Source organism: Chelonoidis abingdonii, chromosome 4 (genome assembly GCF_003597395.2).
Source record: "Chelonoidis abingdonii isolate Lonesome George chromosome 4, CheloAbing_2.0, whole genome shotgun sequence".
Classification (NCBI taxonomy): domain Eukaryota; kingdom Metazoa; phylum Chordata; order Testudines; family Testudinidae; genus Chelonoidis; species Chelonoidis abingdonii.
In genome coordinates this window covers 77,248,379-77,264,306 of record NC_133772.1, presented here as the reverse complement: position 1 = coordinate 77,264,306, position 15,928 = coordinate 77,248,379, and the positions used below count along the sequence as shown (strand labels likewise).

At 43.1% G+C, this 15,928-nt stretch overlaps 1 protein-coding gene across 4 annotated transcripts in view; it reads right to left on the bottom strand.

Moving 5' to 3' along the window:
• PRDM11 (PR/SET domain 11) overlaps positions 1-15,928 on the bottom strand; it is a 276,782-nt gene that overhangs the window by 232,519 nt on the left and 28,335 nt on the right. For 2 of the 4 annotated variants that reach the window (XM_032791772.2, XM_032791775.2), the window contains exon 5: positions 13,666-13,733. In XM_032791772.2, the coding sequence (XP_032647663.1) occupies positions 13,666-13,733 (68 nt within the window). Of the gene's footprint in view, positions 1-347; positions 4,415-6,508; positions 6,922-13,665; positions 13,734-15,928 lie in introns of those variants that run through there. The other 2 variants (XR_012655776.1, XM_075065270.1) reach the window with 2 other exon arrangements.

Here is a 15,928-nt window from a genome sequence, read left to right as displayed (position 1 = left end):
GCTCTGTCCTGGTCTGATGCTAGTAGAAGCCAAGGGAAGGGAAGAGAGAAGTCCACCTGGCTGCCTGAAGGCATGTGCCACAGCAGACCCAGGAAGAACAGCAGCAGCTTGCTGCCTCTCTTCCAGTGACCACAGGAGATGCCTGCCTGCAGCCCAGCCGCAAGTGACAGGGCTGCCAAAGGCTTGTGTGTCACTCCAGGTTTGTGACACTTGGCAGCCCTGGGAGTCTGGGAATGTCAGACAGCACATAGATGTGGCTGCTGAGACGGCTGCGTATGCTAGATCTTTAACTGGCACAAATCCATGCCGAAATGGAGTGGGAAGGACAAATGACCCAACAAGCATGCGTGTTAAAAGTGTTATATATTTATTGTAATTTATTTAACAAAATACTTTTAAAGAAATATTTTTCCAGCATATACAAGAAATGGAAATATTGGCATAAGCACAGCAGTATGCTTCAACACGGGCACTTTGTTTATCAGGCTTCAATCACCAGTCAGTGTGATGTGCACAGGAGGAAGTGCCCTTTGCAAGACAGTACAAAGCAACCATTTGATTGAGGGTCTACACAGGGCAGACAATTCTCCCCAGGAACCAGGCCCCATCTGTAATACCCCCCAGAGGAAATTCAGTATATAAAACTTCATCTAGTCATTAGATTTTATAATACACGGTCCTTTCTTGTCACCAGTCCCCCGAGCCCTGATGTTTCAGGGGTTTGCGCTTTAGGCTGTCCCATTAGCAGAACAGAAAACAGGGTCATCAGTGGTGGCTCCAGGCATAAAAAGACTAAGCAGATGCTTAGGGCCCCAAGCAGCTCAAGAGGGCCCCTGATTTAGTATTACCCCAAAAATACTATTCGTCTTATTTAATGTGAAGATTTTAACAAGCATATTAGTATGTGTTGTGTTGGCACATCAGAAATAATGCAGTTAGTATTTTTAGGGAGTGGGTAAGGGGTAATGGAGGGCCCCTAAATTATTCTTGCTTAGGTACCCCAAAGGACTACCACCTCCGAGGGTCATCACTCTTTAAGTGCTTCTGTACATTAAGGCCTTAATCCTAAAACATTCTGAGTATCCATAATGACCATAAAAGCCACTGGGAACTGTGGATGCTTACCAGCTGCAGTGGTTAGGCCTCCATTGTCTAGCTCTGAGAGTTCCCACGGCAGCTCTCTGAGGATAACATAATCAGGGGGGCTAATCTTGTAGTTATATCAACAAGACATCAGCATGGATCAAAATGTTATAATAAATATAAACTAAAAATGTTACTAATAATATCCAGCAGTAGCACCATATTTACTCATACAAGCTTTTTAAAACATTTACCATTTCTCAGTTTCTCCTTAAGCCACATCAGAAAAGTTTCTCCAACCTCTGACCAAATACATTCCCCCACCAAAAAAACCAAAAAAGAGTATTTTTCTACAGAATACAAATATTGCAATTGAAGCAAAATGGCAGACTAATAGAAAGGAAAGTGAGCATTGCCCTGCTCTGGCCTTGATGCTCTGGGGAAATTCCTCTGTGAGAATCCAAAGTTGATTAATTCCTAGAAGAAAGGAGGTTTTCTCCTCACCAGACCTTGGCTTTCTTGAACTAGAGCCCTTTCTCAAGCAATTAAAATTTTACCTATTTGTATTAGGACAGTCAAATAAAAATATACACACCGGGAAAGGCTCATCCACTGCAGTAACACCGAACTGAAGTATGTTAGACAATTTATTACAGTATATTTTAGAAGAGAAGTGGCAAACAGTTGAAAGAAGAAAACACTCTTAACAGTTTCAGAACAGTAAAGTAGGTCTCACATATTGTGCTGTCTGAGTTCCCTGTCCACTAAGACTTTGCCTACACAACCTTTAGCTGAATTTGCAATTGGCTTGTGACAAGGCTGGCTCTAAACCGGATGTGTGTTCACATAGCCAACATGGTTAGTACTTGGTTAGTAACTGTGGCAGCTAACTTTGTGTCACCATTTCAAGAGATCTAGGATAACACCTGCTGTCTCTGTGCAAGCAGGTAGTAACACTTGTGTACAGATGTGAATCCCCCAACTCTGTTTGTGTCTCCAGTTTGGATAATCTTCCTGTTACCCAGCTCTATAAAAAGTAGGACATTCCAGAGAGCACAGGCTCACAAGTTGCTGGTGCTGCTCTGTGTGAATGTCCTCTTGGCAGCAGATTTTTCTACAGTTCAAGGTGGCATGACAGATGAGGATGTGCAAACCAGGGTAACACCTAGTGGGGTTGTGAGAAAACTGCTGTGCAGATTCAACTCAACAATATGTGCTGTAGCCAGGTCAGATGAGGGTATTAAAACATAGTTTCAAAACCAAGATTATACATGTAAAGGCAGATGGAGCCTATGACAACAACGAAGTTTAAAATGCTGAAATATAGTTATCTCTTGTTTGGACAGAAACAAAGTGTTTGAGGTTTTAGCTTAGATATCTATCAGGAAATTTAGATTGTTACTCTTCAGGGCAAAGACCATGCCTCAAATTCTACCCTAAGATACTCCAGTGTAAATAACTACACTGAAGTCAATAGAATTACATTGATGTAAAACTAGTGTACGTGAGATCAGAATCAGGCACTATGTCTTTACTTGTTTCTGTAGAGTACCTAGCACGTTTTTTGGTGTACAAAAACAACAGAGGTTATAACACGTCAGAAAAGAATATAGTACAACCCTGTTTGGCCACAATCATATTACAAAAAACTAGCCATGTTTAACCCTGATTGTGACGTGCAGACAGAGCCTCAGATACACTCAGGGAAATAGATGGATTAGACCCTGCAGTGCAAGTGCGTGCAATACCACAGGGTTCTGGGTAAGTGTAACACCACATCTTTGAGGGTTTTATGGAATCATAGAAAAGTAGGGAGGATGGAGTGGTCACCTAGTCCATCCTCATATGCTAAGGAAGGATTAAGTACACCTAGGCCATCCCAGATAGGTGTTCGTCCAACCTTTTCTTAAAAACCTCCAGTGATGGGGATTCCACAATCTCCCCTGGAAGCCTGTTCAAGTGCTTAGCTATCCTTGTAGTTAAGAAGCTTTTCCTAATATGTAAGCTAAATTTTCCTCTGCTGCAAACTATACTGGATTACTTCTTATCCTACTCTCAGTGGACACTGAGAACCATCCTCTGTGTCAAACAGTGCTTGGACAGTCTCTTCCAAGTTGCAGTGGGTGGGAGGTTCTCCCTGCATCTACTTTCTCCCCATCTCAGCATCTGTGCTTTTATATCCCCACTCCCAAAGCTGCATATAATTATTACAGTAAGCCCATTATTGCAGAGCACAAGATGAACTAATGAGCAATTACAGCCTTTAAAGCTATAATGATGCATCACTTAGTTAAGAATCTGCATGGCACATATGCCAATTTGCAGGATAATGGTGGGAGGACAGAGGCTGGGATATTTTGTGGTTTGTTTTTTAAAGGAAGTTTGCAAATATGTTGCCCTAACAATGTTTCATAGGCATCCTCCAAGATCAAAGAAATCAATCTAATTGCATCTCTCAGCCTCTAGAGCACTTAATTACAGGGGGTCACGATGGCTCGAAATAGTTACAAGACAAAAAGAGTTGAGGTTTAACTTCCCCACAGTCCAGGTTCTAAAAGGCTTGAGACACCTGTTTGTCAGTCTATCAGGCAAGGCCTACCACTCAGCTGCCATAACTCATACTCCTTTACAGGTAAGGGGGGCCTGCTGCTCCTCCCCATGTAATACTGATCCTTAGGTGGAGGCCCTGGGAATTCACAACAGCTCAGGATGGGCCTCCCTTCTTTTATTTAACATGAAGCAGATTAAAAACGGTGTTTTCTCTTTTGTGACCTGGTAGTCCGTGCAGGAGCAGTCTGCTTTGGGGGGCTTTGGTTGGACTCTGCATGGGGCTCAGATGGGTTCTTTGAGCAGGGTGCCTGCAGGACAGTCCTCGAGGTGGCATTAGGGTCCTGCACTCTATGAAAAGCCTGGACCCCATCACAGATTTCTGTCAGGGTCTGGCACATCTGGCTGACTTGCCCAGTCAGGTCAGCCATCCTCTGGCCAATCACATGCATGCTGTCCGCCATGTCTCTATGGATAGCCACCAGCTCCTGGCAGAACTGCCTGAACAGGTCTGTCTGCTGGGTGTGGGAATGGAGTAGCTGCCGATCAAAGCTAGAAAGGGGTGGGCTCCTGGTATGTGGGTGAGGGGGTTTGTAGGATGACTGGGCATGTGGGGACAAGTGCTGCACTTCCTGCCTTTGGTTGGTAGCTTCAGATTGATCAGATGAAGAAGAAGTGCGGAGGAGAGAAGGCCCAGAGAGCTGGCTGGCTTCTTCACCATCCCTCTGCAGCGATGAGAAGTGGTGCTCCTGCGAGGGGCCTGGCATTTCCTCATCTTCATCATCTTTAAACAGAACAAGAAGTGCAAATTATTATGGCAAAACTTTCTCTCCAGTGACTTGTTTCAAGAGATCTTAGAGCAGCTGGAAAGCCTTCTCTTCTTTATCCTACCATTACAGACAACCCTCCAGATACAGTTTTTGGTGCATAACTTAAACATGTTTGCCCATGTAAAGCAAATATTAGCACCTGAGCATGAAATGTTGTGATTCAGGCATTCAGAGTGAAGGAACCCAATCAGCTGAGGAGGGATTCAACCTGAGAGGGTATCCAGTATAACCACATGGGTCAGGATTTGTTACCAGAAACTAAAATAATTTTGAACACGTAGTGGTGACCTACCTTCTCCAAAAGCATGGCTAAGTAAAAAAATGGCATGTTCTGGTTAAATTAAGACAGCTGGCCTTCAGGCTAGTGTCAAAACTCACCAGAAATGTGCAGATATCTGATGACAAATACCTGGTCATGTACTGTTGTTTACATTATATTTTGTATAACGGCACCTGGTCCTTGCCAAATTTGACTTGCATTGCAATATTTTTGGTTTGGTGCCAAGGGATGTAATTTGGTAATGCTGCTTTAAAACAACAGGACCCCAAGTTAACTAGGTAAGCTAGACTGATACAGGGGAAAAAAGCCACACAAATAAAACTCTATTTCAATATAATGACACTGATAGTAATAAAAAATCTAGTGATAATCCTGTTCATGGGCATATGTACATCAAATATAATGATAATGCCTTATACTCCTAGCTATTTACTGATATCTTCACACAGACATAGTAACTATTTTGAAAAAGGCTATAAGTTCAGAAGTGAATCTCTGGATGATAAAGATTAGAAATCCTGTATAAATGTGCACATTACCCTTCTGATTCTGAAAGATAAATTACTTATTTCCAAAGGTAGGCGCAAGGAGTTGTCTAAGGGAATGTCTATCTTGCAAAAAAACCCAAAAAACCAAAAAACAAAAAACAGAGCTCATCCCCCCTCACAGGGTTTCAGAGCCCAAGCTCCTGCCCAAGCAGAAATGTCTACACTGATATTTTTAGCCCCACAGCCTAGGCTTGTGAGCCCAAGTCCCTAGACCCAGGTTCTGAGACACGGCATCATGGGTTTTTCTCTGTAGTATAGACATACCTAACTGAGCCCCACTTTGTCAGTGCTAGTAGAATTCTGTCCTTGCATTTCTATTAACAATGTTAACTGGTAGAGTACTAAGGGAAGAGACACAACAGGTAGCAGAAGGCCAAGAGTAAAACTATACTTAGTCCACTTTCCAGAATAACAGATATCCCTCCTTCTCTACTTCATCTCTCCAAAGGCTTATCCAGCAAAGCAAGTTCCACATCCACACAGAAAAATTCATAAGTAAAGGCAAAAAAACAAACCAACCCAACACAGAATAGAAAGGAGCTTAGGCCTACAGAGCTGGAAGGGGTTAGTAAGTTTCATTATAAGAAGTGTAACTAAAAAGCAGAGTTAAACTTGTGTTTCAGGAAAGAAAAAAAATCATCATCAACATGCCTTTTCTATTGATATTACTTACACTGAACACTCAAACCACTAGATAAGAAGCCCACAATGGCCTGAGCACAAGCGTCAGTGGTCACCATAAAAAGAGGACCTTGTTGAAGCTAGTTACAGTGCAGTGGATCCATTAGTAATGGGACTTGGTGCAAATTTCTTCCCTACTGCGATGCATGTTTGGGAACCCTCCCTAGTCCTTCATAACTGCCTTTCCACTGACTGGAAGTAGTTACATTCAGTTCCCCATACCTGGCTGGCTTGGTTAAAGCTTTGATAGCTGCTGTCCACTCCTTAAAAAGACAGAACCTTATTACTGTCCAGTCATGGGGGGACGAGAGACAATAGGGCAAAAGGCTGGGAGAAGGAGATGCACAATAAAATTTTAATTTGCGATGGGGGAAACTCACTTCCATCTCATTTCACCGTGATCAACAGAGACCTATTAGCGACCAACACCACAGTGAGCAGGAAAGCAACACAATACCTCGTATCATACACAAATGACACCGTTGTGTCAAAACGGAGATATGTGAGCATAAAACAGAGGTTAACGTAGAAATACTTACAGCTCGTTGATGGGCTGTCAACCACGTCCAGATCCGCTCTCCGGAAGCCGTGCATCTGGTGTGACGAATGCAGCGTCGACTCGATGGCTCTCTCGTGGGCGGTCAGGACGATGGCCGAGGGCCGCCCCGTGCTGCCAGGGCTGGAGAGCGACCTCTGCATGAATGCCAGTTTGTCCTTGGTCCTTCTCTTCATGTCGTCCCATCTGTGCTTAATGTCTTTTACAGACCTGGGGACCTGGCTGACTGATGTGATTTTCCTGGCTATGCCTTCCCAGATCTTGTCCCTGTCAGCATGGGATAGACGCATTGTCTCCCTCCCAAACAGCATGGCTTCGTTCCGGGTCACCTCAGTGACCAGAATGTCCAGCTCTTCCTTGGAAAACTTGGGCTTCCTCTTTCGTTCAGTCATATTCCTTGGGTTGAACATCCCACAAAGCATAACTGGGTAAAAAGAAATCAACGCCAAGTACCACACCCCCCACATCCAACCACATGGCCAGTGCTGCACTGGGGCTCATCTCCAGCAAGAGGGAATTGGTGGGGACCAATTCCGCCCACACCCACAACAAGCTTTCAATATTTCTCAGCTGGGACAGAAAAGGGAGGCTATTTTGTTTTTTAAAAGGTAACTTTCAAGCTTGAAACTGGGACTCTTATGAAGGGGCTAGTTTGAGCTCCACAATTAATGCTGAGTTGAGTTCAAAGCAGGGATTCAAAGCCTTTGTTATGTATGAACATTTCAGCATATCCTCACCAATACATTGTAAATTCTCACAAAATCCATTCACTACTCAAAGTCCATTAATTAGCTTATGAATTAACAACTTAAAAATGAGACCTTTTAAAAAAAACCTTAGTATGCTGTACCAGGCCTTACTTGTGTGTTCTAAATGATTTCAATAAGGGAACACAATGCAGACTCAATTTCCCTTAAAGTTAAAACTCACTGGAATCTTATCCACAGGCTACCATATGGATGCTCTTTTTAAATTTAAGAACTGATTAATAGTAATTTTTTTACTTATTATCTTAAGTGAAAGTTTCTTCTTCGGTGTAGTTAATGAATACTATTCTTCAGAGAATTCCACCAAACAGCCATACAGTACACTGAGTAGTGCTGGGTCACTCCGCCACTCATCCAAGTTTGACCCAGCTGCCCCTCTCCCACAGTGAGCAGCAACACTATGAGAAGAGGCCCTGGCAGATCCACAACATAGCCAGCCCAGCCATGGCAAGTGTACTTCATAGCTGTTTGCTATTCCTGTGCAGAGAGGGACCCAGAAGTGTATGTTTACGTAGGGCCCAGTGATGAGTTAATCTGGCTCTCGTAGGTGCAGGAAAATGGAAGATTGGAGGGGCAGGGGAAACAGGTGTGTACTGAGAACGCAAAGCACCTGTAAACCCAGCTGACCTAGCCAGTATGTTCAGGGTGCTTTGTGTTATTCTAGAGCAGAGTAAAGCAGTCAGAACATATAGGTGACTCTGGCCCTAAAATTTCAAATACATATGATTTAAGGATGATACTACACATCTTCCAATCGTTAAAAATATACGATAATGTTCTCTTTGGGTTTCCTGTTTAGCACTGATGTATGAAGTTTCTGATCATTTAAAAAAGGACATTCTCACACAAAATCTACATCAAGATGGAGTAAAGTTTAAAAGTATAGATCTGTAATTTAAGGTAAAAACAAATCAGTGATGATGAAACTAACCCCAAAATCAACAATTACAAACCCAGGAAATTCAGATATATGCTAAAAATTAAAAGAAATCCAAACATATCAAGTATGGAAATATCCAGTTAGAGCATCCAAACCACCTTAACTCTGTGCCATAGTAGCACCGTGGTGGCAGGGGGAAAATGAAAAAAATCTAACTTGTCTTTAAAAATCAGTTTAATCTAATCTAATCTAGCACCACACATTAAAATGTCTAATTATATTGTTACTGCATGGTGTTACTACATGTTCAACCAGAAGTTATAGTTAATATCATGCAGTTGGGTGGGAGGGAGTTAGTTGAAGGAGATCTTAAACAAAAGGTCCTGTCTGCGCTGCATGGACTCTAAAGATCCCAAAATACATTTTAAGGGGTAGTAATATGTCCCATTTTTGTAATCTGCACTAGTTATCAGCAGGGGGCTGCCTCCCAGTGTTGAGAGCTTTGGGATACACTGGCATGAAAGGAACTAGACAAATGTAAACTATGATAAAAACTTATGGAAAAATAAGTGACTCCTTTCAGGTGTATTTGTTTTCCTTCGTACTGTTATGTTGAGGGAGGGGTGAAACTTCACTGAAGGCATAACAGCAACCCTTGTTCAGGATCAAGGTAAGAAGCAGTTAAGCTTCTTTATGAAACAGATATCTGAAACAATAGGAGCCACTGTCCAAAACACAGGCCACATAAAAGACTGGTCAGCAGCTGGGCTATGTGGGCTGAGGGGTTTTACTGGAGGCTGAATGCAAATACCGAGGGTGGGGTATTGCTCTGGTGTAGTTGTGTGTGTGTATATATACACCTGCCTGTGCACAGATGATTCCAGAAACACCTCAGAAGCACTCAGAGAAGGCAGCAGAAAGCCAACAGCCAGAGCAGCACATGTAGCGTGACTCCAAGAGAAAGCTAAGAGAGCGCTTTGGGGGCAGAATGCTGGCTGAGAAAAGAGGATTGGAATATTTGCAAGGAAATTATCTCCTGTATGATTCCTACTGTGTTCAGGGAAACTGGACTTTATGCACATTCTTTGTAAATAAGCAGAATTGTATCAAACAGATATCTGACATCATCATCAATTTCTCCTAACTGAAACAACTGGCAAGATTTCCAATACTGGCTAACTGTTCTGGTCAAAAGGGGTAACAGTATGATAATCTCTCTCTAACGGGAAAGCAGCTGAGATTTTAACAGAGAACTTGCTTGGGAGTTGCTCTGAGCGCAAGGTAAGCTGACAGTGTTAACAAGACTGAGCCCTGTCTACATTACTGCTTCCACAACGTCTATCATTGTTGGAGCTGCACGGGAGGTGAATTATGGGTCCCAAATTTGCCATTGCAGCTAATGCCGTACAGGGAATTGCACAGATGCACTTAGTCACAAGCTAAAGTGAGATGTGGCAGTTTCAGGTCCTAGGGGCTCATACCAATTTTTCCTTCTGAGTCTGTGCATCAAAGTGGAATTTTCCTTTCAGTTTGCCATTTAAGAGAATGCCAAAAACACAAAACTCTACCAAAACTGGGATGTCTGGCCTGATTTTAAGACAAAACATGAAGCCAAGAAGTGTCAGGTTCCCAGCAGCCATCGTTTGCACAGGCTTGTGACAGGCTCACGTGGTGTAGTGATAGTTACCAGGAGCCTGGGATGAGTTTTGGGTTGGTATTAAAACCTAGTGTTTTGCCCTTTAGAGATTCTTCAGGCCTCTAGTTTTGGCACCTATTGTGTGAATGGAAGGAGAAGCTTTTAACTTCCAAGTGTTGTGGCCCACACAGAATGAAATGTGGGACGTTGCCAGGGCCTGACCACAGGAGCCATAACAGCCCATCCATAGTTTTGAATTCACTCCTCAGCTCAGAAGAGGCAGGTCCCCAGAGACAGCTTAAAGCTGTACAAGCTTTACTTTCAGTTGCAAAGGAGTATTTGAGACTTGCTAATATGTGATATACAGAACTGTTCTGAACACAAAGCCACCTACACTCTACATTGCTTCTGAGGAGCAAATGCACAATGGCCTCAGAGTGCTGTTTGCAGGGAGCTCATGACTCTGTCAGAGTTTCAGAGTGATACTGCTATACATTACTTTTTACTCCTTCACAGCAGTTCACTGAAAGAGGAGAACCCATAGGAGCACTCAGGACCCACATGCAGACAGCTAACAGAAATGGATGTATGCCACCCAACCAAATTAAATGAGCATGGGCACTGAAGCCAGGTATCCATCCCCGGCCATGCCCAAAGGGCTGAAGAAAGTAAGATAGTGCTATTACAAACCCATCTCAACTGTGTGCATATGCAGCCATCATAAACCTGGTAGGAAAATGTTCCCAAGGAGTTGCACCAACAATGCAAACCTTAAAAAAGCAAACACAGAGACATTTCCATGCACATATGTGCACATGGTGAGGCAAATTAAGACTTTCCTATCCCAAGGCTGGGGATTTGGACCAGGTAATACGTTTTTGAGAATTCGAGTGCTCTTTTCCAGCAACAGCTTGGAGACTGCAACCTGCCACAGGAATTCTAGGATTCTCACATATGAGACACCACACTGGGATAATCCCCTTAGACACTGCCACAACTCCAGATGCTTCCCTTCACCATCTTCCACTGAGGACAATGGTGAGTCACCCAGAAGTGTGTCCTAAGGGCTCCCTGCCCTATTTCAAAGATAGTTCCCTTTTCCAGATGTATCCCCTGCCTCATCCCTTATGACAAAGAGTCACCAAGAGCTATATGAAGTGTCTCCTCCACATCCCAAAAGTAACCCAATACAATGGGGCTGGTTCTCAGTTTTGTGCGAGCCCTTGTAAGATTCGGGATTGGGGTAGGTTCATGTTGTTTTTATTAAAGCTGGAGGCAACATAGTGATTTTGACTGAGGTTTGAGTTGAGTCAGGGCATTTGTTCAAAGCGAGTCCCTATGTGAAGTGAGACCGAGGAAATCGTTCACACAAATCCCTACAAACAAAACCACTACGTTCCACGTAATACTAGAGACAACAACCCTTCATGCGAAGAGGAGACTGTTACAGTGACTGGTTCTTGGATCAGTGGCCATCTCAACATGCAGCCCAGCTCCAACAGCTTCTCAGAGAAAAAGCACGACGAGAAGGAAAAATTCAACACTGTATGTGTCATCTGACAGCTGCTTGTCACTTGCTCTGTCTTGTCTTCTTCCCTTCCTCCTATCCACTGCCCTAGTTAAAGAGGATCTGGATTCCTCAAAGAGTAAGAACTGGAAGGTGCCAAATTCCATCATTAGGAATACAAAGATGATCAGATTTGGTGGGTCAAACACACATAAAATGAGACATAACACAATACAAAGTGAATCAGCTCAGGCTGCTGTCCCCGTATGACCCCATACCAATGAGCAGACCCATTCTGTTCCCAAAGAGAATGCTTTGCAATGGCAAGGAGACAGCTACTCTTTTTTCAGGTGCTGCTACAGCAGTCCTAGCAGTATAGCTTTTGAGAATAATATCCAGGAGGGCTAAGATGCTAAGGCAGGACCCTGAATGACTACCCAATCTGAAAGTTTTTGAATTCACAAATACTTTCCCCATCAATCCTTTCTAGTAACACGTTTGTTAGCATGAATCCAGTCACAGTCCCCACACTTTGGGAAGCACATTTCCAGTTTGTATGTGGATGGATCAGAAATATTTCACTCCATGGAGTTCAGTTTCTGCATGACCTGTCTGGGGTCTCCCGATAAACAACCCCTAAAGGAGTCTGATGACCCTCTTGCACCTTGTCCCGTTTCTCTCCATCCAACCTTTTATAGTCTACTCATTCTACCAGGCTGAGCAGAACGGTTTGGCTATTCCATCAGGACATAACCAAGGCAAATGCTGGTTTATGAAAAGGTTCCTGTGAGATCATTCAGTCCTATGGTGCTGTACTGGTAACTGGTCCTGCATAGGGCCAATATGAAATTGGTAGTGATAGGGCCATACAAGTCAAATCCAGGAGGAAGATATTATTATAAGGTTCTCGTTTCATGGGACCATGTTTTCTCTATTCCCACTTTTGCCCCTGATTGGGTTACAAGAAGAGGTAACAATAGCAGAAAAATCTCTGCATGGCTTCTGACCACAAAAATCTCGACTATGGCTTCTGATCTCTGAAATCTTTGCTGTAAGGGCTACATCCAAATATCCATCCATTCCTCCTCCCACCCCTTCTCTTTTCCATGAATTCCATAACTCCAGACTAGAGACCAGTCCTACTGGAATAAAGGTTTCTCACACACAGAAGACTACATGACAGTATTAAGAACTCCAAACTTTTTTGTCTCATTGGCTGAACATCCTGGATACAAGTGTCAGGACATCCTTCATTCATGCAAGCAGACAAAAAGGAAGCGCAGTACCAGAATATGGCTGCCTTTGTAGTGTCTCCACACATGTTCCACACTATGCCTCTTTCCTTGGTGAAGCTAATAAGGGAATGTTCATTTGGGCCAACAATCCAATTAACCCCAAAGTTATTTTGTTCTTGTCTGGAATGCTTTCCTGACACCAGCTCTCTAGCTCTTCAAAAATCCACCACTGAAGGCAGTGTTATTGATTAGTAAGAACACAGAAGTAGCAAGAAACCCACAAGTTCTCATGCCCTCTGTTAACTCTGCTACTGATACATCTGTGGCCTTGGGCAAGTCACTTCATATCTTTGGAGGAGCTTCCCCATTTATATAAGGTAAATACTACCTGCTTATAACATTACAGGGGGCTGCAAAGAGTACATCAATACTTGTAAAGAACTCTGAAACTAAAGAGTGCTGTATAAATGCTAAACATCTTCATTTCTCACTATTCCATTCAAGAACCAGATCCACTTTTTGTCCAGTATCTCCACTGCTCTGTGTTCTGATGCTATGAAGCCACTCAGTCAGTAGAGTTCAATAACAAGTGCTTTACCTATATAATCAATCAGACTAATGACACAAACAAGAAAACAAACAGAAGAGCGCCATAGCAGATTTTGCTCCATTAGAAACATAAAGAAGAAGTCTCCCTCTCTCTCTCTCTCTCTCAAAGTCTGGAAAATGCGAAAGGATAAAATTAACATGGAATATTTTCTGCAAGATTATTTGCAAACACTGGAAAGTAAAACGGGGTGGAGGAAACAAAGAAAACAAGAGTGAGACTTGTTAATGTTTGTAAAAAGGGGGGAGTGTATATCTGTTCACTATTTTTACTGTGCTTGCTCATCACAAAGAACAGCCATTCTCTGCACACACCTCTCTGTTAGATCTGACCATTCAATTTGACAGCAGAGGACTCTCATAAGAGCACATAATGGAAGAACACAAGAGTTGAACCCTGTAAAAAAGGGCCTCTTTGCAACTGTCACACAGAAGGATGAGAAGCGCATCCTGCCTTTTCTCTGGATCATAAGCCCCTTCCAGGGTAGTCAGAAGAGAGTCAGACTCACCTCATCCAATTTGCTTTGGTTTCATCTGTCCCATCTATAGATTTGTAGCGGTTGTTCTTATCAACAATCTGTAGAATAATAAAATAAAAGTAACAGGAAGACTGGCTGGCTCAGAGGGAATCAGGGAATACAGAACTCTTCACCTCTAGATCATATTTCCATTCTAGCCCCTGGTCAGGGCATCCTGGGATATAAAGCATTTTATCTCTAGGTCATGGTTTCAAATTTGGCCTGGACCAGTATAGTGTCTAGCTTGCTCCCACCGGATATGTGTTTGCGGTCCCCTCTGTGAAATGAGCTTCGTGGTATCAGTCCATTGCCCAGTGTACAAATATCCACATCACAAACCTATCATTTCAGCTGGCACTATTTTGTGCATTGTTGACAGTCTCAGCTAAGATGCTAGAGACTGAATTCCCCTCTTTCTCTTCTCCCTCAGAACTGAGACATATCACCACTTTGCAGATGGCTAGACAAAGGCACAGAGATAAGGACCTTGGGTCAAGATCACAAAGCATATCAACAGCAGAGCTGTGAGCAGAACTTGGAAGTCCTGGTTCCCAGTTCTGTGCTTTAACCACTCACAAGCAGTTCTCAAACGTTTCATACCCACAACCTCAAATCCACCTAGTGGTTTCTTTATGGCTGAAAAGGGCTGTGGGATTGGGATAATAGCAGGATGGTTTTTAATGCTGAAGACTGTGTAGCCCATAGGATTATTTTGCTAACTATTATACCCTACTAATCCAGCCAGCTGTTTTCAAATAATGTTTCTCTTTCTGAATTAATCCATTTCATTCTTATATCATATTACATATTCTTTATCAGTATTAATTCCTATGAAATTAGGATGTGTTGAGGCATATGATATAAATTTCCTAATAATTATACACAGATGAAGTTTTGCTGAAATGCAAGAAGCCTACCGGCCTGTATCCAGTAAGATCTGCTAAATAGCTAAAAGTATAATCAGTGAAGAGTAAATCAGCATAAAAGCTGGCAACCTTTGGCACGGATAGGAATGGTCCCTGAATTTTGGGGAACCAAAGGGAGGAACTACACACAACACTGAACGGGTTAATCTGGCGTCTGCAACTGGTTGGTAACCGCAGGGTATACCACAAACCTGGGAGTCACCAAGAGAGCCTAGGCTGGCAGTTTTGGAGTGAGATAATATGTAGAGAGTAAGTGTCATAATCCACTCTCTACATATTATCGGCAACTTTTCAGAATTGGTGTGCTGAGTCTTCATTTATTCACTCTAATTTAAGGTTTCGCGTGCCAGTAATACATTTTAATGTTTTTAGAAGGTCTCTTTCTATAAGTCTATAATATATAACTAAACTATTGTTGTATGTAAAGTAAATAAGGTATTTAAAATGTTTAAGACACTTCATTTAAAATTAAATTAGCCCCACCGGACCGAAATGGCCAGGAAGAGTCCACGAAATGGTACGCGTGCCACAGAGTTCTTACCCCGCAACTCACCTATAGATAGAGACAGCGCCCATAATTTCATTAGGGTGCGACAATAAGAATTTGAGTATAGTAGTTGGCACTGATTCCATAGGGTCAGTATCTGGTATAAATAGCTTGTAGGTTCATAGAAGGCTCTAGTGCTCTCTTTTTCTCTTGTTCTCCTACTTATCTATAGACTTCATCTCATAGTCACACTATATCCGCTCAGTGGTGCAGTACAGGTAACTACGACGAATTCCTAACTATTTGGGGAAACCAGAACCATTGTGTTCTTTCGAGTGATTGCTCATACCATTCCAGTAGGTGTACGCACCCGCGCGTGCACGTTCGTCGAACTTTTACTCTAGCATCCAGCAGGCCGGCAGTCGCCCCCTAGAGTGGCGCCGCAAGCGGGTAATATATCCCCTCCTCAGTTCCTTGTTACCGCCGTGTCGGTCGTTGGAACTGTGGAGGCGCGAGCTGTCTCACGCCCTAGCTTCTCTATTCATTGTTTTCTAGATTTTAATTATAGTTCCTATAGTATTGTAATAGTTCTAGTGTATAAGTTAGCGGGTTCAGGGCGCTAGCCTCTACCAGTACAATTACTGGTTCGCCAGGGTTCAAACCGTGCTCGGCCTGTAAGAAGCCGATGCCCACCAGCGATCCTCACGACGCCTGCTTGAAAGTGCCTGGGGGAATCCTATATCTCCGAGAAGTGCCGCATTTGCAAGGCCTTAGACCGAGGACCAAGAAGCAGCGAGACCAGCGCATCAAGACGCTCCTCATGGAACGGCGCTTATCCTCG